This window comes from Dermacentor silvarum, chromosome 4 (genome assembly GCF_013339745.2).
Source record: "Dermacentor silvarum isolate Dsil-2018 chromosome 4, BIME_Dsil_1.4, whole genome shotgun sequence".
Classification (NCBI taxonomy): domain Eukaryota; kingdom Metazoa; phylum Arthropoda; class Arachnida; order Ixodida; family Ixodidae; genus Dermacentor; species Dermacentor silvarum.
Window position 1 is genome coordinate 106,689,094 of NC_051157.2, and position 20,072 is coordinate 106,709,165.

The 20,072-nt window shown below is 46.3% G+C and overlaps 1 protein-coding gene across 1 annotated transcript in view; it reads right to left on the minus strand.

Moving 5' to 3' along the window:
- Positions 1-20,072, minus strand: part of LOC119448819 (vesicular glutamate transporter 3-like) — a 29,922-nt gene that overhangs the window by 748 nt on the left and 9,102 nt on the right. The window contains exons 3-5 of the mRNA XM_049666512.1: positions 9,476-9,590; positions 6,671-6,758; positions 3,044-3,121 (exon numbers count right to left, since the gene is read on the minus strand). Of these exons, the coding sequence (XP_049522469.1) occupies positions 3,044-3,121; positions 6,671-6,758; positions 9,476-9,590 (281 nt within the window). The remainder of the gene's footprint in view (positions 1-3,043; positions 3,122-6,670; positions 6,759-9,475; positions 9,591-20,072) is intronic.

The following is a 20,072-nucleotide window of genomic DNA, read 5'->3' on the forward strand; positions in this document are numbered from 1 at the left end:
GTGTTGCTGCACAATGGTCATCAGTTCACGGCGAATGTTTAGATGTAGTGTAAAGAGAAAGGAACTAAATAAGGAAGAAGAGTGCAAAGATTATTTACGATAGTTTTCGTAGTAATGTGTTAATTTTCTGTTGGTACTTCTCAAGAGCCATTGTACTCGGTTCGACTGACTGTTCCTTGCGGTTATGCCTTCTTTATAAAAAAAATACGTTATTTATTCTTCAGTAAGAATGTTCTGCGTATCATGAAATATCCTCAAATATGTTCTTGATATTATGAGCGATCGTTACTTGGCACCATCTGATGTTCTTGCAACGAAAAATAAAATATCTCCACCATAAGCATTTAACTTTCCATAATTATTAAAGTCGTTTCATCCAACTGTCGCTCAGTATAGAAACCAACTGGCTTACGCATAAGAGCAAGGTTCATGGCATCTATAGTCACGATTCATTATAATTATTTTATAATGCTTACATTGTAGCCACACCTCGTGGTTCAACAGATGTTCTGACCGGAAAAACAACTTTGTCGAAAATATCCTCGAAATTTCGAAGCCCTCCATTAATACCCGCGACTGGCCCGCTTTTAGATCAGCTGCTTCGACAGGTTACCTAGAAACGTTCTACTGGTTACCTTATCGGTGACGTAAGTGCATATTTTGGTCAGTGGTCGAAGTTGTGTCCTCGTATAAATGGTCTAAATTTATGTTGCGGGGTTGAGGAGATCTCGCAACAAGACAAGAGTCAATAAGGTACCACGTACAATACTTTACGGGGGGCCAGTAGCAAACCTTGTCTGCCCTTTGTTACTAAATAACACCTTCATTCAGCCACTTCCGTTTGGACTATTGCGCCAACTTCGGGAGCTTTGACCGAATACCTATTTTCAAGGCCGCTTAGCTAACCATGTGACTGCGCTTTAGTACTTAGACAAACATTCATACAATGGTTTCGATATATACAGCCAACCGTAAAAGTTTCCGAAACGCAGATCTAAGAATATCCTGAATTTCCGAACTGTTTTTGACCGTAGTCAGTAAAGCCATACACCACAATGTTTCTTTTTATTTTTTTCCCTAATAGTCCGTCGCCTTAGATGCTATACGCACATTATGGTATTACATCGGGGTGTTTCAATAAATCAATGCTAATTGCAGTACATATTCAAGCAGATAAAGCATGTTAAAATAAAACAAAAATACAAGAAATATTTTAACACCATTCATCGAACTTGGTGCTAGCCTAAAAAAAAGAAACATGCGCCCAAGGTACGGCAAATACGGTTAAAAATAAAACACGAAAAATTGAACACAAAAGCACACTACTGTCATGCAAAAAATGAGCAAATCAATCCTAAGCGTGTACGTTAAAAACAAAAATTTCGGCATTGCTAAACGTGATTCAGAGGCGGACACGATTTCATCTGGTAACCTATTTCAGTGACATGTCGTCCGCACATATACAGTACAGGCTGGAAGCCCGAATACCAGGCGGCGTGCTCCAGACTACAGAAACATTCAGCTTTCCCACGGCTCGCGCAATCCGTAAAATTTTACGGTAGACTTATCAATAGATTCCGGAACTTCGACCGAATACCACGTTCTGTAAAACCCCCTTTCGCTATAGTTCTGGCGTCGGATCTGCAATCAACTAACCAGTTCTCGCGAAGCGAATAGTTATTATAAGACGTCGACCGATGCGACGTTTTTATTTTCAGAGGAGCCACGAGAGATAGACCCGAAGAAGAAGGCGGGAGAATGATGATGGTGAGTGTATGCAGACGACAACGAAGCAGTGCCCACAGAGCGCTCGCAATACTGCATTTCTGACTAATATGCATAAATAATAATTTAGATCTTTTCTTGACGATGGCGTACCAGCGCTCTATCATACAGCTTGGGTCACTGACAACTTGGGTTACTAGCTATGTGCCCTGACTGGTAACTTAGGCGCTTAATTGGCATGCGCAACTGCTTATGTGCCACTAGGTACGCGCCCGTTCTTGGCCAATCCTTGGAATGAATCTGTCACAGTGACACAAGAAATATGCGATTAAATATGTGTTGTACTTCCAATGTGCCCATACGCCTCTCATCAGAATTCTTGTTTCGGCAAGCATCATGTATATCCTTCGTCGTGGTGACGCAGACAGCTGACAGCTACAGGCGATGAAGCTGTGTTCGTGGCGTCCACTACTGCTGCTATACCTCGCTTACACTAACACGCCTCGCGTCGTTAAGATTCCAATCAGGAATACGTTGTATTTGCGCTTTTTATTTCTCTTTTCTTTTAGATGCGAAGCATCTTATGGTCGGGGCTATGTCACTCCCTCCCTCCCTCCGCCGTGCGGCGTCCACACCCCTACCGTGAATGGGCATCCTCCTCCACCTCCTCTCCTCTCCATGTCTCATCTCCTCTCCTCTCCGACGCTCCCCTCCTCTCCGGATTGCGCAACGAATAGCAACACCTGCGGCTCCGCGCGCGATAATGCGAAGCAGCTTAGGTTAGAGGCGCGACGGTAGGCGCCCCAGAGGCACCGGCAACTGTCACCAACGCCGCGCGCGTTCGGTGCGAACGCAGGCAAAACGCCGACGGCGTCGACAACACTTCTGCGCGTTGCTGGTGCTGCTGCATGTCCAAGTTTATACAGCTGATAAAACTACCTTGAGTCGACCCCATGGCTGCTTCGCATACTACTCAGGGTTCCCCTACGGGAAGATGGTGTAATTTTTTTTTTTTGTCGCGCCGTTATGCTGGTGGTCAGTTGGCGAGTTTTCCTTCTATTAAATTGTATGATGGATCGTCTCAGGTGCATGTGTAAAGTATCAGCATTTTATAAGTAACGCTTGTTGTTGACATAGTGTGCTATGTCAACAACATATGTTACATGTGTTACGTTTATAATTGACAACAACTGTTTTGTAATAATTTTTCGTTGTGCATGCTTCGCGTCCAGGATATTTTTTTGTCATGCCTTTAAAGCATTATCGTATAATTCAGCGTGAGAGTGCATATAATAGGTATAAGTGAACCTGCACTTACCATTTGCGAATATCACAGGCGACGTGACGAATTCGAACTCAACCGCTTCAAACATGCACCGGCCTCCAAGTAGGGTAGCTTGCATGTAAAAGAGAAACAAATGCGTCACACATGCGTTTATTGAAGAAAAAAAAGTGTTTCTTCACAAAGTTCTTTCCGCGGTCGAACAGCTGTTCTGCCTTATAACGGTCTCAGCCATGGATCCTGCCCCTTCGTATGCATAGCAAACCTGATTATATAACTCAAGCAGGCTAGGTGACTGTTGCGGCCCCGTTTTGAAGGGAAAGGCAATAAATCTCCATCAACAACAACGCTAGCTAAATAGCCTTCATGCAGGCGTTGTTTCTTGAATGACGGCTTCGTGGAGCTAACGTTGCGCATGTTTTGTTAAAGCACTGCGGTATCGATCAAGAGGTAAATGAGGATGTAATAATTCTGCTTAAGGTGTCGGGCAAGGTGACTCAGCTTAGGCGGTGGAGAATGATAGAAGGCAGGCTGGAGTACTTGCGGCGTAAAGCTAGGGAACAGACAGAATGAAAATACATCTTCTTTTTTAGAGAATTAAACTGATTTAGGGTTCGACGGTTTCTTAGCACCAGAATTGTAGGTAACGAATTACATGTAATTAATTACTTGTAATGAATTACGTTTTTTGGTAATTTTGTAATTTAACGATAACCTTGTTTACTCGTTAACGCTCACTGTAATTCAATTACGTTTTTCAGTTACATTTTTTGACGAAACAAACTCTCACGAGCGGCACAGTTATGAACAATTAAATTTTGTCAGCCACTATAGAGTACAAAGGGATAAAAACATGTACATGGTGTGCCTGCTACCGACATTCAGTGCCCTGCAGCTACATCTCGGATCACCTCAGCATGGCAGGCTTGCGCTCACGTCTTTCGGAAGTCCGACCTCTGAGCTTTTCACTTAAAATGAAATTCTCTCCCTCTCTTCTGGATGCGCTTATAGGCGGCATTCATCGGCGGTAAGAGCTGCTGCTTAATACTTCTTCGCTTAGTGCAGTCTATGAGTTCTCAGATATAAAGTCAACTTTTTTTTGTCGTTAAACGCACCTGCGTCTACCTGTTTAATATTTCCTGGCCCATATATGCACCTGTTTTTGTGATTATAACGCACGAACAGTATTTCCAGAGCTAGGTAATATGCAGCATTATACTAAATTGCATTACAGGTTTGGCCACCTTTTCAAGGAACGCGTACGTTCGCTGGCGACCATTGCGATTAGTTATTTGTCTAGACGGCTAACGAGCGAAGGCGCACCGAGAGCAGGTCGACCTGATGTTGGCCGACGAATTAAAACGGCGCTTATGTGCCTCGACATTGATGGCCACTTCGAACGTTCATGCTGGGAAATATCCGAATATGATTTTTTTTTTCCGTTTTTCACTAGCCCCGTCGGCGGCACCTTCACCTAGCCCCAGCAGCGATGAAGCGCTGTGCTTAATCCAGACCCCGTACCCGAGCATCGCTGCGTTGAATGACCACAACCTTTTGAGCAATGAGTTCGTACGTTGCTACGCAGCTCCTCTTCTCTCCAGCGTGCACATCGAGCGAGTTTTCAGTGTCGCTGCAGATGTCTTCACAAGAACACGAGAGAAGATTGCGTAAGAAAATTTTGAAAATAAATTTTAGTGAAGATGAACAACGTGTGAAGGGCTGCAGAGGACGCATTGAAAGACTAATGCCAACTCGTTCTATTTACACTGTATTTGTGCAATGTTAGTAAAAGTAGAGGGAGGAATGTAACGATGAAGTTAATGGTTACATTTTAGCAATTGCTCAATTACTTTCGTGAGGCAGTAATTAGTAACCGTAATCAATTACATTTTTGAAAGAAGAAATTGTAATTCTAATTGGCTACTGTTCTTTTGTGACTTCTACAAGTCTCGTTAGCACAAACCGTGGGTCGTAAGAGCCGATAATCACCAATTGAGCTATGCCAAGGACAAGGCGGAAGACGATCTATCCAAGAAAGTGTACGGGAGCACGGCGGCCACGGTATTTTAATAGTAAAACACTGCCGCCTTGGCCGTGAGCTGTGCTGGCTAACACTTCCAGAACCACGGGGGTATTTTGTAAGTGTCCACCTAGTAGAATATCCATTTCGGCCACCGCTGATTAGCTGGAGCTCAGCGAGGAAGAGACTGGTTGGCTGGGGGAGCCTGTCTCCTTCTCACTGGTATACCCCAGCCCTGACAATCAGCACTTCAGCAGTAACTGGAATTGACAGTCCACCAGGTGGATGTGTTAAGCTGGGAGAAAACTGGTCTTCCCGCGAGGCCTCACGGAGGTTGGTAATAGTTCGGAACAGATGCTACCTACCCAAAGGGAATCCTGGCCATACTGCGGCCACCAGTTTGTTTGCCTTTTTTTACCTGGCAAAAGAATTAAGCAGAGAAAGGGTGAGACAGATAAAGCAAGGGCGCTGCCAGCGCATTGACTGTGCAAGTTGATGCTCTTGCGCATGAAAAGAGCAGTCTTTTTCCATAGTCCTGCCCAGCGCTGCAAAAGCTATGAAGCGTTAAAACGGCCGAGTTTGAGCCGCTGCGGAAAGCACATAGCGCTAGAACCAATTTATTTTATTTAGATCTAGAAACATCGGAAAGTAGGGTACGTCAGAGCCGGCTATCCCAAAATTTCGTTTGTGTTGTTGTTGTTGTTGTTGTTGTTGTTGTTGTTGTTGTTGTTGTTGTTGTTGTTGTTGTTGTTGTTGTTGTTGTTGTTGTTGTTGTTGTTGTTGTTGTTGTTGTTGTTGTTCAGCACATCCGCCGCTTTAATCTATTGAGGATTCCACTGGAGGGAGAACAATAGAGTTAACCAGATTAAGTGTCCGGTAGGCTACTCTGCACAAGGGGATGGCGTAAGGGCAGGAAAGATGAGAAAACAAGCGAAAATAAAAAAATAAACATGCGCGCATCAGTTTGCACACTATAGTTTTTCGATCAGTCCCGTTTCTTTCAAATTCCACTGATCGCTCAAGTGAGCTACAGAGAAAGAATGTTCACCCACTGAAACAGTCAAGGTATATAATCCCACAAGGAGATCTGCGAAAATTAAGATGGCAAAAAAAGAAGAAAAAAAATGGGAGTGGTTGCGCACAAGAATGTGAAAGACTTTAACGATGTAAGTCACGACTGATGTGGGAGAGAACATCGAATTGGTTTTTTGGCAACGATTACTCGTAACACGGGGACTCGAATCTGGCATGTTAGTGTGTAACGAGTAGCTTTTCATTCAACAATTTAACCTAACTGGACACATTATTTTAAAGCGCATGTGTGTGAGTCACTATATAGTGCCTCCTAAAAGAAATCTGAGTGTTTTGTTTCGTAATGCTCGCGGGGAAGCGCACGACCTGTTTTGAATCGTGGATAATAATACACTTGATACGCTGTGCCCGCCACCATTAGGTGTTCTTAAACTGGAGAGCACAGAGGAAAGGGCCTTTGGGAAAGGCGCGGCTTCGGCAGAAAGCGTCTGCGCTGGCTCCTTTAAATAGGGCGGTGACTGTACTTTCAGCGAATACTCAGTGTGTGAAACAACAACCGCAAATGTCACGTTGGAACGATGTGCATTTCCATAGCCACCTTATTAACATACTGGATGTAAGGATGGCGAACATCGTCGTTCGTTCGTCGACGGGAGTCCAGTCGGCCAGCACACCGTACAGGGATGTCACCAGGAACCCCTGGCAAGAATAAAAGAAGAAGAAGAAACAAAGACAGGAACATAAATCGATGAGTCAGCTACAGAACGTGTAGCGATACTTGGAATCTTCGATTTTGAGCCACTTTATAGCAAGAGGGAGTACTTTTATCGTTATCGTTCCCAGTTATTGTTCCCCCTTTTCCTTACACCCACCCTCCTTCATCCCCCACTCCACTTTGCTTAGAGGGCAAAAAAGCATTTTCCGGTACTTTTTTTTTCTCTCTCTCTCTCAATATACCAGGGAGAGGCATGGTACGACATGGCGTCCGATACAACTTGTCGGCGTGTAAGAAAGGCAGCGGCTGCGACGATGTAATTCGTTGTAACTTGCTGGTATTATTCTCGGTACACGAGGAGTCGTACGCAGAATCAGACGCAGAATCGTGTCCCGCGTCTTTCGCGCCTCACTGCACAATATCAGAGTGCATCTTCTTTTTTTTTTTTTTTTTGTGCCATAAAGATTGTTTTATAACGAGGCTATAGAGCGCACCTAACATGATGCTTTTGCATAGGAGTTTCTAAATGAGGTGGTCATGCTTTGCCGCAAATAAACTACGTATGTCTCAGAAAACTAATTAGCCAAACTTCGTTAATTAACTTTCAGTAGAGCCTCGGGGGAGTTGTTTTTTTTTTTTATATGACAACTTTGGAGGAAGTGCCATTTTGATGCACCCTCTTTTTTATTATTCTTGAAAATCGCATCTGATTCGAAATATTCATCAACGAATTTCAACGCTTTCCCGGAGATATCGAAAAAACAGAGCACGCCGGAAGGGCGGAAAAGGCAGCCCCGCTGTCACGTCAGAAGGGAACGCCCCGTGAGGGAAAGTGCGAAGAAGTTTGAAAACTGAACGTTGTAGCTGTCCGCAGAAAGCAGATATGCCAGCTAATCATAGGCCAGTAGCAAACAGCATTTACAAACGAAAAAATTTGTCAATTCGGCTCAATTCACAAAGTTGTTCGTTTGTAAATGCTGTTTGCCTCTGGACGGCTGTCTTCGCTGACTTTACGGCAATCGTTACGATTGACTTGCATATAATATGTCCATGCAATATCACGATTGGCTATAATTTGCTCTTACAAGAAATTCTAGTGTAAGAGCTTTTTGCGAATACGGGCCCTGATTTGCAGCCTTCATTGCGGTATATTGTGTGTCGCACACAATGCAGTGTCGTATTGTTACACTGCCTGCAGGTATACAAGATGTACGGTAATCAATTTCTTTTCGCATAGTTCACGCTGTGCAAAATATTGCCACCGATTTTACGTGGCAAATAAGTAAAATCTCTTCTTTACCTAAGTTAATTGGTCGGCTTCAAGAAATTGCGAGTATTTTACACGAGGTACGCATACGACGATGAAGCTCAACGCCAGTAGCTCCTGTTGCATATCGACACTTGCGAGAGACCCTGTAGATTCTTCACTGTTGCTGATATTGTCAGGCAACCTCATTTAATTATTCATTATTATTAAATCCTGGGATTTTACGTGTCGAAATCTCCTGTATCTCTAACTAAACGAATCGAAATAAATGGTCTGATTTGATTGGAAAACCACGCTCTGAATATGAGGGACGCCGTAGCGGGGGACTCCGTATTAATTTCGACCGCCTGGGGTTCTTGAACGTGCCCCCAATGCACGGTACACGGGTCCTCATTTCCAACACACAGAGTTCATGCCGCAGCTAAAGCACAGTGGTATTGGCGGGCTTTTTTACTACAGCCTTACTGGTATACTTGAGATACCTAGATGTGCCCGGTGAAAGAGCCCGTCAGTCACAGTTATCGCGTTCACGTACTCTGACTTCGCAAGTTGGGCAGGCGCATCGTCTCACTTTCAATTGCATTTGACGATACGGAAAGGGAACGCGCACTCGCTCAGGAGGAACAAAAACCTTAAAGGCCCATTCACACTTGCGACTAGGCGGGGTCGCGCGACCAAGTTAGTTGCAAAACGACCAGTCACAAGCTGTCGCAAATGGTCGCTTTTCTCGAAAGGCGACCGTTTCGTTCCAGTCGCTCGCTGCTCGATTTTTCAGTCGCGCGACCGCAGTCGCAGAACAGCTGAACCAATCAGATGCGAAGGAACAGGACGTCCGTATACGCTGACGCTTATTTTATGCGGCGATGACATTGCAAGAAGACGTGAACGGCATGCATATCACGAGACATTTTGGTTTAGCGACTCGTCGGGCGCATTTGTCAGTGTGAATATCGTTCGTCTTGAGTAGCTTTCTGGTCGCCAGTCGCAATCTGTCGCGGGACGTCGTCTAGTCGCAAGTGTGAATGTGCCCTAAGACTAGGCTCTTTCTTCTTTTTTTTTTTTTTCAACTCCTTTGACCAAGAACTTGCTTGTGAAAGCTGCTGCCGGCCGTATTCCCTGCCTGTTTTAAAGAAAATGAATGTGAAACACAGCCAAAATAGAGTAAAGATGCAAATGAGACGTTCGTTAGTCTTCTATGTATGTTTTTCCATCTCTTTTGCACCATAAAAGCGGGCCCTGCGCTGTGGCCAGGCCGAGTCCGGCACCGCTCGAATTTTTCAAAGCAGCACACCCTGAATGCCGTCATGAGCGTGTTTCTCTTCACTTCAAAGAGAAAGGGAGAATAGCGACAAACAATTGCAACAGTCAATGAAAGAAACACGTCCGCAAACGTTTTACAGTGAGAAGTGTAGCACGGGAGTCGTGAAGACCGACCTCGGCTGCTCCGTTGAGGAACTGCGCTCCCGCCAGGCCGTGGATGCCAAGGTGAATGGCCAGCGGTGCCACTTCGAGCAGCACCGACAGCGTCAGCAGGGAGGCGCCGAACACCCTGCACGTAACACATCATCAATATCAGCATTCTCAACCTTATCATTCTGAACAACATTGTGCTACAACATTGCGCTGCATTGAACAACAACATTGCGCTGCAGCCACTTCGCTCGCATGTTTGCAGAAGGACACGATGTCGCAGCTTGACATGTCGCCGATCGCTACGTTTGCAGCCCACAACGCAAGGGCGAACCATGGTGTTCGCGAAAATACAGATCGAGACGAAGACAGACCACGCAGCTCGCGTCAACACGGAGCACGTTCTAACACAAGCAGACGACACTTGCTGTGTGCCGGAAGTGCTTTCAAGGGTGTAGTGTAATCAAACGTTATCAAACGCGAATTAGAAGGTGATTACGCGTCTTCTCCCCTCTAGCCCTGCCGTATATAGCTGTGAAATACTGTGCACGGCTGACGCATAATTATGCGGCCCGCGTGCAATATTTAATTGTTGGTAATCATTTGTGGTTGCAATGATAAAGGGCGAGCAGAGATGACTGCTAACTTCATGCGCGCTGTCTTCCTTGCCGGGCTGTCTTTCCGAGCCCCTAGTGTTGCAGAGTTAAGAGACAGAGGTCATTGCAGATCACTGACAGAGGCCGTCTGTAGTGGACATAAAAATAGGCCGATAATGGTGATGAATCCAATTTTCGGAGTTGCGGTGAATCGCGCGACTGTATACGAACAATTCACCTCCGCTGCCGGCGTTCTTCATAATGCTTGCGTTGTGAAAGCAAGTGATCGAGGTCATCCAGTGAGGTATTTACAGGTTTACATGGTCCATGCATTACACAATGAGCACTTCCTATTTTAAATTTAAGTGTATGTTTACTATAATTTATATGGCCACTATAACTAACATATAGACTCGTGTAAGGGCCGCACTTTTGTGTCGCGATTTTGATGGGCCTTTCATGGGGCCGGGCCATTTGACCTCATTTTTCCAACTACGAGTATGAAATCCGCCGTAAACTTCCGCAATCGCCTCCTCTCGACATCCAGTAGCGACGCGCGAAAGTACGCTGCGCGCGACAATTCGCTGTTGAGCCCGATCAGAATCAATCAGCGCACGGAACGCGATTGCTTCTCGGTTGGATGTCTTTTTTTTTAATATTGGCTGTCAAGTTAGGGGTGCGGCCCTTACACGGGTGCGATCCTTACACGGATTTACGCGGTAAGAATCTTCCTTCGTGTACTTGAGCTTCTACTTCGCTATCACTAATACTGCTTCGCCTTCCCGGCCAAACTTCACTCTTTTTATTAATTTTTAATACTTTGAGTTTGAGTGTAAGTGCTGCTGCGCATGACTTCTAGACTTCTATTTATTCTGATTTCAAGTGAATCCGGCTTCGCATTCTTTCGGTTACTGAGTGAATTCTATATACAAGGTGTTTCAGCGAACACTTTCAAAAATTTTGGAAGGTTACCTGTGGCAGATAGCATAATTCTAGTTCATGAGCTCACCTACTCGAAGTGGCGGACATTACTTGCACAAAAAATTGAAATGCATAATCGACTAATAAACAAAATTAACCAATTAAGTTTCTAGCTAATTAGTTTCTAGTTAGTTAGTTTAGTTTAGTTTAGTTAGTTTAGTTAGTTTCTAGTTAATCCCGGCCACGGCGGCCGCATTTCGATGGGGGCAAAATGCGAAAACATCCGTGTACTTAGATTTAGGTGCACGTTAAAGAACCCCAGTGGTCTAAATTATTCCAGAGTCCTCCACTACGGTGTGCCTCATAATCAGATCGTGGTTTTGGCACGTAAAACCCCCATATTAAAAAAACTTTCTTAACAAAATGTCGTTTTATGCATCGAAGCACAAAAGTATGAATAGATACATAAATTATGGGGGTTTACGTGCCACAACCACGATCTGATTATGAGGCACGCCGTAGTGGAGGACTCTGGAACCCCCTGGGGTTGTTTAACGTGCACCTAAATCTATGTATACGGGTGTTCTAGCATTTCGCCCCCATCTAAATGCAGCCGCCGTGGCCGTGATTTGATCCCGCGACGTTATACTTAGCAGTCCAACACCATAGCCACTAAGCAACCACGATGGGTAAGCACAAAAGTAACTGGAACGCCAATGCATTTCTCCGCAACTTTCGGGAATTAATATCTCGAAACTGGTCCCATACTGAGAATTAGTCCCTAGTGCATGCGCCTGGTGAACTTCATAGCTATAATTTGTAAATTGCAGCATGGACCATAAGTTAATACGTTAAAAACCTAATTGGTGAATTTTTGTTAATTAGTCGATTATGCATTTCAATTTTTTGTTCAAGTAATGTCCGCCTCTTCGAGTAGACCAGCTCATAAACAATAATTGTGCTATCTGCCACAGGCAACCTTTAAATGTTTCTTTTTTAAGTGTTCGCTGAAACACCCGTATTTATGGCGTCTGCATGCAAGAGGCGATGTTTCCATCCCAAGTGCAGAAATGTTGTAAATAATTAGAAGAGCTTTTTTTTTTGCCGCCAGTCGTTTGCATTGCCTACTGGAAAGAGAATCAATATTGAAACACATTTCACTCACGTGCTTTTCACACGCCATTGATACAAGACTCTGCCGAAGGGGTCACTGAAGTCTGCAGGTTTCTTCCAGGGTCAAAAAAGCCCGCACAGTAATTTGAAGTGAGGTGACCATACATCAACATATTCACACAAGGTGCCTTCAAATCTCGCGCGCCAGCCGTCTCCTTCGCCCGTCCATGTGTTGCTACGTACGAAAGGTGGCAGCAGCGAAGCGGCCAACACGTGCTCACAAGGCACGTGCGATCGGAGCAAGAGATCATTATCGCGGGGCACGAGGAAAAAGAAGAAGACGGGTGGAACTCTTGCGAGAAGACCGTGTACGTTGGAGCGAGACTCTTGCTTAACTGTTTGTCGGGCACAAGTTCGCCCAACGTAATTTAATTAAATTAACTTCAATCAACTGTGTGTTACAATATTCATTCTCTAGGCATAGGCTATTCATTTAGTTGGCGACCTCCTTCTCTTTAAAAAATATAATAAACTTTTCCTGTGTATATATTTACATATATTGTGTCTGTGCATGGTGCTCTCAGCAGAAATATAAAAAAATGGTGAAGTGAGGAAAGACGGATGAGGTAGCCGCCGCTGGTGCTTCTAATGCGCTTGTCCTCCTATTGTCAGGATTTGCCGAAATAAAGCGAAAGTATAAATTAAAAGCCGTGCACGTCCGCGCCAACAATGATGCCGAAAGCTTTTAGCCACAACAAAAGTGAAACTTCGGAGGGAGCTCGAGCCCCGGAGCCCCCCCCCCCCCCCCCCCCCCCATAGTCGGCGCCTATGCAAGTTTCTGTTACTTTCTTTTCATATAAACAAATGAACTAACATTTCTACTCTTACGAACAACATCTGTTCACCATAACGTGGGAAAAATTATCGCTGACGCACCTGGGCAGCCAATCGGATAGCTCGCCGTACTGACATCATACGGTCAAATCGCGTCACCTGGTCAGGTGAGGATTGGCGTGCTGCGATCGCTAGTGATGAGCCTTCTTAAAACTTTATAATATGTTACACGCTTTACGCGGAGCACTCAGATGCCTCAATTAATGATCAGAAGGAGCTACACTAACGACTCAGTACGTTTGTACAAAATCGTCGAAATTGTTTCAGGCTCCCTTTAACGTGGACATTCATCGAGAAATAGGTTCTGCCGGAATTTTTGCCGGGAGTAATCTGTGGACGAAATGGCACCCTAGCATCCCCATTAACAAAGCGACATCTGCATCATTACTCCTGTTCAGCCATTATACATATGCAGAATACACCTTGAAGGAATTTTCCGCAATATTACGTTCGGCAACATGGCCGACGACTCCGTGCAAGCAATTATCTCAGCAGACGCAGAGACGTAATTCTGGACATACAAAACCACGAAGTAACTTTTCCTAGATCACCCTTATTGTAGATGAGAACCCAAGAATCCGGCCATCTAAACGAGTTTAGTAAATAGGGGTAGGTGAACGGGTTCGATTCCCGCTGCCGGTATGCGCTGTAGTCCAGGTTGGCCCGCGGGTCGGGTGACTCCCACGCGGCCCAGGTTGCGTTGCTGCCAGCGATGGACGCCGCAGCAAGGCAGCCTGGTAATGGTCAGGACTAGCGTCCACACGGAGGGTGATGATCTGCCCTGATATAACTATGCATCGCGAATGCGGGGTGAGTGTGTGGATGTGGATGTGGATATAGTGGACTCATGAGTTGCCAGGGAAAGCCACTCTCGAATTTCGCTGTGGATGCAAAAAGCGCTACTATATGATAAACGTACGTTACTGCTGCTCAAAACAACCGTAGGTGACAAAGTTCTTTTTATAGAGCACAGCTCCTAGGCGCCCGTTCCAGCGTTGAGCGTCGGCCTCGGCGTCGTGACAGGAAGAACGCGTAAGAATCAAGCTTTGGCCACACTGATTAACGGTGTCATAGCGGTCGGGTCCCACTAATTTTCGATAGCTTTGAACGTTCAACTAGCCACGAACGACGCGAAACTTAAGGTCAAAGCACAGCGCGTGCTCACTCCTGGCCGCTACTGGTTAGACGCCTTGGCAGACTATTGATAGCGCTTCAAAATGAGAACTTCGATGTTACTAATATCCGTCGGTCAAGCTGGTGAAGGACAAAACCGGCCCACACCAGTGGGTTCGCACGGTCACACTCGGGCTTTGAGAGCGAGCACGCACTCAAGCCTTGTCGTGCGCAACGCAAACTTTGCGTATATGCTCTACAGTTGCATGTAGCTGCGCTCCTACGTAGCGTAGATACCGGGGCCGCCGCGGGGTGCCGCGACGAGTCCACTGAGCACTGCGGCTCGCTGAGGGCAACCACGTTTCGCTTACGTTTGGCTCGTCGTAGGTGCCAAAATCGGAAGTAGTGGCGTCTATGTTAAGATCCAAAATCAAACTTGAACTGGGCGCCACGGTGACGTTCAGTAGGCGGAGCGTTGTGGCCACACCCCCCTCCGCCGCCCTTCACAGTGCAAATCGTTGAAGAAGGAGTGGAAGCACCGCGATCGCTGACCGCCAATAACTCGGCTTCTGTTGAACTCGTTCGAGTACTTTTTGCGGCAAATTATTTCTGAAATAGCCTACTTTAACTTCAAAAGTTCATTTCTCCACTTCGATAAAAAGTGGTCCAGGGGCCCTTTAAATTTCTCCTGTGCTCAGCGGAATCGAAGCCGCACATCTGCATCACAGCCGCACTCTCCACGAAATTATATTCGACAACGTGGCAAACGACTCAATGTAAGCAATTATCTCAACTGTGGACCTTGACTAAAATTTATTAGAGAAGTTAAAGGAAGCGGAGACGCAGATACGTATTTCTGAACATACAAAATCACGAAGTAACTTTTCCTAAATCACCCTTATTGTATATGAGAAACCAAGAACTCGACCATCAAAACGAGTTTAGTAAATAGGGGTAGGTCAACGGGTTCGATTCCCGCTGCCGTTATGCGCAGTAGTCTAGGTTGACCCGCGGATCGGGTGAGTCCCACGCGGCCCAGATTGCTTTGCTGCCCTCGATGGACGCCGCAGCAAGGCTGCCTGGGAATATTCAGGACCAGTGTCCACACGGAGAGTGATGATCTACCCTGATATAGCCAATTATGCATCGTGAATGCGGTTGTGAGTGTGTGGATGTGAATATAGTGGACTCATGAGTTGCTGCAGGGAAAGCCACTCTCGAATTTCGTTGTGAATACAAAAGGCGCTACTTATAATAAACGTACATTACTGCTGTTCAAAACAAACGTAGTTGCCAAAGTTCTTTTTAGAGCGCAGCTCTTATATGCGCCTGTTCCTGCGTTGAGAGCGAAGACACGTGTACAGCAAGTACACGTGTAAAGATATGCGACATCCCCCCACACTTATTTTGGAAACACGAGTATAACCGCAAAACTTAATGGCACATAGCGAACAGGTGGGCGGCACTGTCTCTGTGGGTAACGATGTTCGTTAGCAGAGTTTCAAGGCTCCACCGGTTCACGCTGAATGATCGCCGTGATGTAGTTATCGGTTGAAGAGTCGGCAGCTGGGACCTGTACCGGAGGTTCTTGATGGCTTGTCACGAAGGGTAGCTCGAACTCTGGTGTCGGTGTTGCCCTTGCGGGTGTGGTTTTGGTGACGCACCCACTGGAATACACCACGTGGAGTCACTACACTTAAACGGTATGACACAGGTCCCGTACGGGAGAGAACTGTTGCACACAGCCACTTTGGTCCAGGTCGAAAGTTGCGCACCCGGACGTCATCACCAACACCAAACATTTTCTCACGACATGGGTGACGCCTTGTCTGACGAAATTGGCGCTGTAACACTTTGTTCTCGACCGATAGTCGCACCAGGTCTAGTCTTGTTCGTAGGCGCAGTCCCAGGAGCAAGGTGGAAGGGGCTTCCCCTGTCGTAGCATGAGGCGTATTACGATACGCCAAAAGGAAGTCTGCTATTTCCGCAGCCGCTATCCTCGGATTGGTCTTGCGAAGCGCTGCCTTCAAGGTTTGGACAAAATGTTCCGCCAAGCCGTTGCTGCTTGGGTGATACGGTGCGGTCCGTACGTGTCTTATACCCCTTTGCTTGAGGTAGACTTGGAATTCTTCAGAGATGAACTGGCTTCCGTTGTCGGACACCACTGTTTCCGGAAAACCAAATGTGCAGAAAAATTCATGAATGCATGCGATGGCTGCTTCAGAAGTAGTAGTGGTCATGGGACATACTTCTGGCCACTTCGAATTAGCGTCGACTACCACTAAGTATGAAACACCTTTTATGGGACCTGCAAACTCGACGTGCAGGCGTTGCCATGGACGCGTCGGCCAGGACCAAGGATGGAGCGGTGCTTTCACTGGTAAACTGCGTGTCTCGGCGCATGTTTGACAAGCGGCAACACATCTCTCTATGTAATGGTCGATGTTTGGCCACCACACATAGCTTCTTGCCAACTCCTTCGTGCGCACCACTCCTGGATGTCCCTCATGCAATTCATCTAGGACAAATTGACGAAACTTTTGTGGTACCACAACACGCATTCATAGCATGACACAACCTTGATATAAGGAAAGCTCTAGTTTCCTGTAGAAGAATGGTTTCAGGTTTTCAGACACGTTAGTCGGCCAGCCTGACAAAATGGGCTGTACTACTTGACGAAAAATTGGATCACGTGCAGTTTCTTCTGCGATTTGTTTACTGCAGACAGGCATGCTGTCTAAACGCAAAAGCAAAAATTTTTCTTCGGCCGCATCCCTGCCAGGTTGCTCAAGTGGAAGGCGCGATAAGCAATCAGCGTCCACATTCTGAGATGGAGGGCGATACTGCAAAGGAAAAGGATATGCAGAAATTGTGACAGCCCAGCACTGAAGTCTGGCGGCTGCTATCGCTGGAATGCCTATTTTGGGTCCAAATATCGTCTCAAGTGGCTTATGGTCTGTGAGCAACGTAAGTTTGTGTGCGTAAACGTAGTAATGAAACTTCGTGACACCAAATACCAGAACTAATGCCTCTTTCTCTAGTTGGCTATACACTTGTTCAGCCTTAATTTTGTCAGCGTGCGTGAAGCATACGCTATTGGATGAACTTGCCCGTGTGAAATGTGTGACATAACCACACCTATTCTATAGGCGAAAGCATCACACGACAGCTGCACTGCCCAAATGGGGTTGTAGTGCGTCAAAATAGGCTTTGACGTTAGCAGTTTCTTTACCTGAACTAACGCACTTTGACAAGCGGCATTCCATTCCCAAGTTTCGGTCTTGCGAAAGAGCTTGTTGAGGGAAAACAGTCTATCTATAGATGACAGATTAGGCACAAACTTTCCATAGTAATTTATGAGCCCCAGCAGCGACTGCCGTTGCTGCTTATCTTTCGGAGTCGGTGCATTCGTGATTGTGACCAACTTTTCATCTGTCGGCCGAACACCGTCTTTCGTGAACACATGACCCAAGTATTGCAGTTCATCGCGAAAGAAATCGCACTTGGAAAGTTTTAGACGCATTCCGCGTTCTGATAGCCATTTCAGCACTGCTTCGAGGTTAGACAAATGTTCTGCTTCCGTGCGTCCCGTGATCAGTATGTCATCGAGATAACACGTCACGCTGTTCAGTCCTTTCAGCGCGTTATCCATAATACGCTGAAATATTGCGGGAGCCGACGAAATGCCAAACGGTAGGTGGTTGACCAAAAATAGTCCTTCGTGCGTGTTCATCGTCAGATATTGCTTGGACTCGTCATCCATTTCGACCTGCTGGTACGCTCTACTTAGGTCTATCGTCGATAAATGTTTGCCACCTGCAAGTGCGGCAAATAGCTCGCCCGCTTTTGGTATAGGATACCTTTCGATGTCGGACACGTCGGACATCGGAGGAGGAGGGTACAGTGGAAGCATGAGGAGGAAAGAAAAGGAGGGCAGAGTATGGCGAAAGGGTTAAGAGGAAAGCGTATATAGTGCCGCATGAGACGTGCTCCAACCATTACGTCGCACAGGCATTCCTCGAGATGCAGAATAAAACATCCTTGAAAATTTCCCGCATGCGAGCCAGTGCGTCGATACCCTGGAGCGTTTTCTTAACCTTCAGTCTTACCTTGTGCACTTTCGATGCGTGACGCGTGCAGCGCCACTGGCAGCGCTCTCCCTCACGCTAGTGTTGTCAGACGTTTCGTTGCTGACAGGGCGCTGTTATTTCTATCTAGCAGGAATCGTCCTAAAGGGCAACTTCTTCCATTTTTTTTATCTCCACTGACCTTAAAAAACATTGAATATACGTTCTCCTTAGTATACTCTGATTATCTGTGCGAAACAATGTGACTGTAAATCATTCCCTGAAAATAATTTTTTAAATTGGTTGCGTGTTCCCGACTCATTACCACGAATGTATGACGTTTTACTCGCCACCATGTGCTTGTGACCTCAGAGTCTGCACCGCCACTTCACCCAGAAACGAGGAAGCTGGCTCCTTTTTCTACGAGACGACGGCCGACAGTGATCGTGTGGGCAGACGTGATGACCGGTGCTTCCGTGCGTCTAGCCCTATCACAAGGCGTTGAGCGTGGGGCTCGTCAGCTGCCTCGCCCAGCGGCGACGGGTCAAAAGCAAATGGCGATCCTTCAGTGCTCATATCATTGCTGAAGCCGTCGCTGAAACCGCCGTTGTCATGTTCGAAAGAGTTCCTTTTGTCGTCAGCAGAGATCGTCAGCTTCATTTTTTTTTTTTTTTACGTTAGCACCACGTGTCTTTGACACGCGTTCTGCGTGTTTGCATTACGGTGGTGACGTGATCGACTCATCGTGGATGCCACCCGAACCAGCTACCAGTTTCGGTTTCGGTACCTCGTTTATTGGTCATTTAAAGTTATAGACAAGTTTCTAAGCAAAGTTCTGTCACCCTACCGGTGACGGACTGTCAAAGCCATTTGAAAATGGCAATATCCTAATATGGTTTTAAAAAAACGCCGGTGTTCGCCCTTTCAGTGTTGCGTCGCGCCAAGATCTCGTACCCGCGCATACCTCCAACACCGTCCGATGAGTCCAAGCACAACGATGAATCTTGCTAACGATCGTTTGTCATTTGGACGTAACTGCCAATCTTTAAAATGAATAAATAAGTGACTTATTCTGACGGCCGGATTGCAACAGAGGATCGCTAGCCCCTCGTGCACCATGGAGGTGCACACTACTTCCATGCGCTCAAGAAAAACACCTCCGAATAGTGTTCCAATGGATCCCAGGACACTGTGGGCTCAATGGTAATGAGATGGCCTATGCTGAAGCAAGGCGCGCCCTCAGCAATGGCCTGTGAACTGTAGTGCCGTTCTCTAGACCACACATCACGTGCCTGCTGTCGGGATTAAAAAGGAGCGCGACGAGAAGATACTGGGCCCCGTCAGACGCTCGTCACATCCGCCTTAAAAGGCTGGATCCCGATATGCCATTTTCTTTTCTGCGTGGAATTCCACACCCTCATACCTGCCTGATACGCAGACTACAATTACGCGTCGCTTTCATGCGCAAATACTTGCACATCATTGGACGGGCAGACTCCCCGGACTGTTCAGTGTGTGGCCATTGACCATGTGCTTGTGGTGCTTGTGTGACCATGGTGCTTGTGACCATGTGCTTGTGGTGTGCCCTGTGCATGCGCGCGAAAGACTGACACTGGCAGCTACCTTAATGCACTTAGACAATAGACCACTGTCGGAGGACCTCTTGCTAGGCGCATGACCAGAGTTGGCAGACGATAAAGCCTATGCGGGCTCTTTCACGTTTCTTGGGCGACACGGACCTGAACTCATGCTTGTGATGATAACATTGATGCGATGTGTTCTTTCACCTCGTTTCTCCAATTATCATCCCCCATTGTGACCCTCAGAGTATAGCAGGCCAGATACTCCATTTTCCGGCCGACCTCTCTACATTTACCAATCAATCAATTACTACTTCTTCTCCGCAAAAGCCCAAAG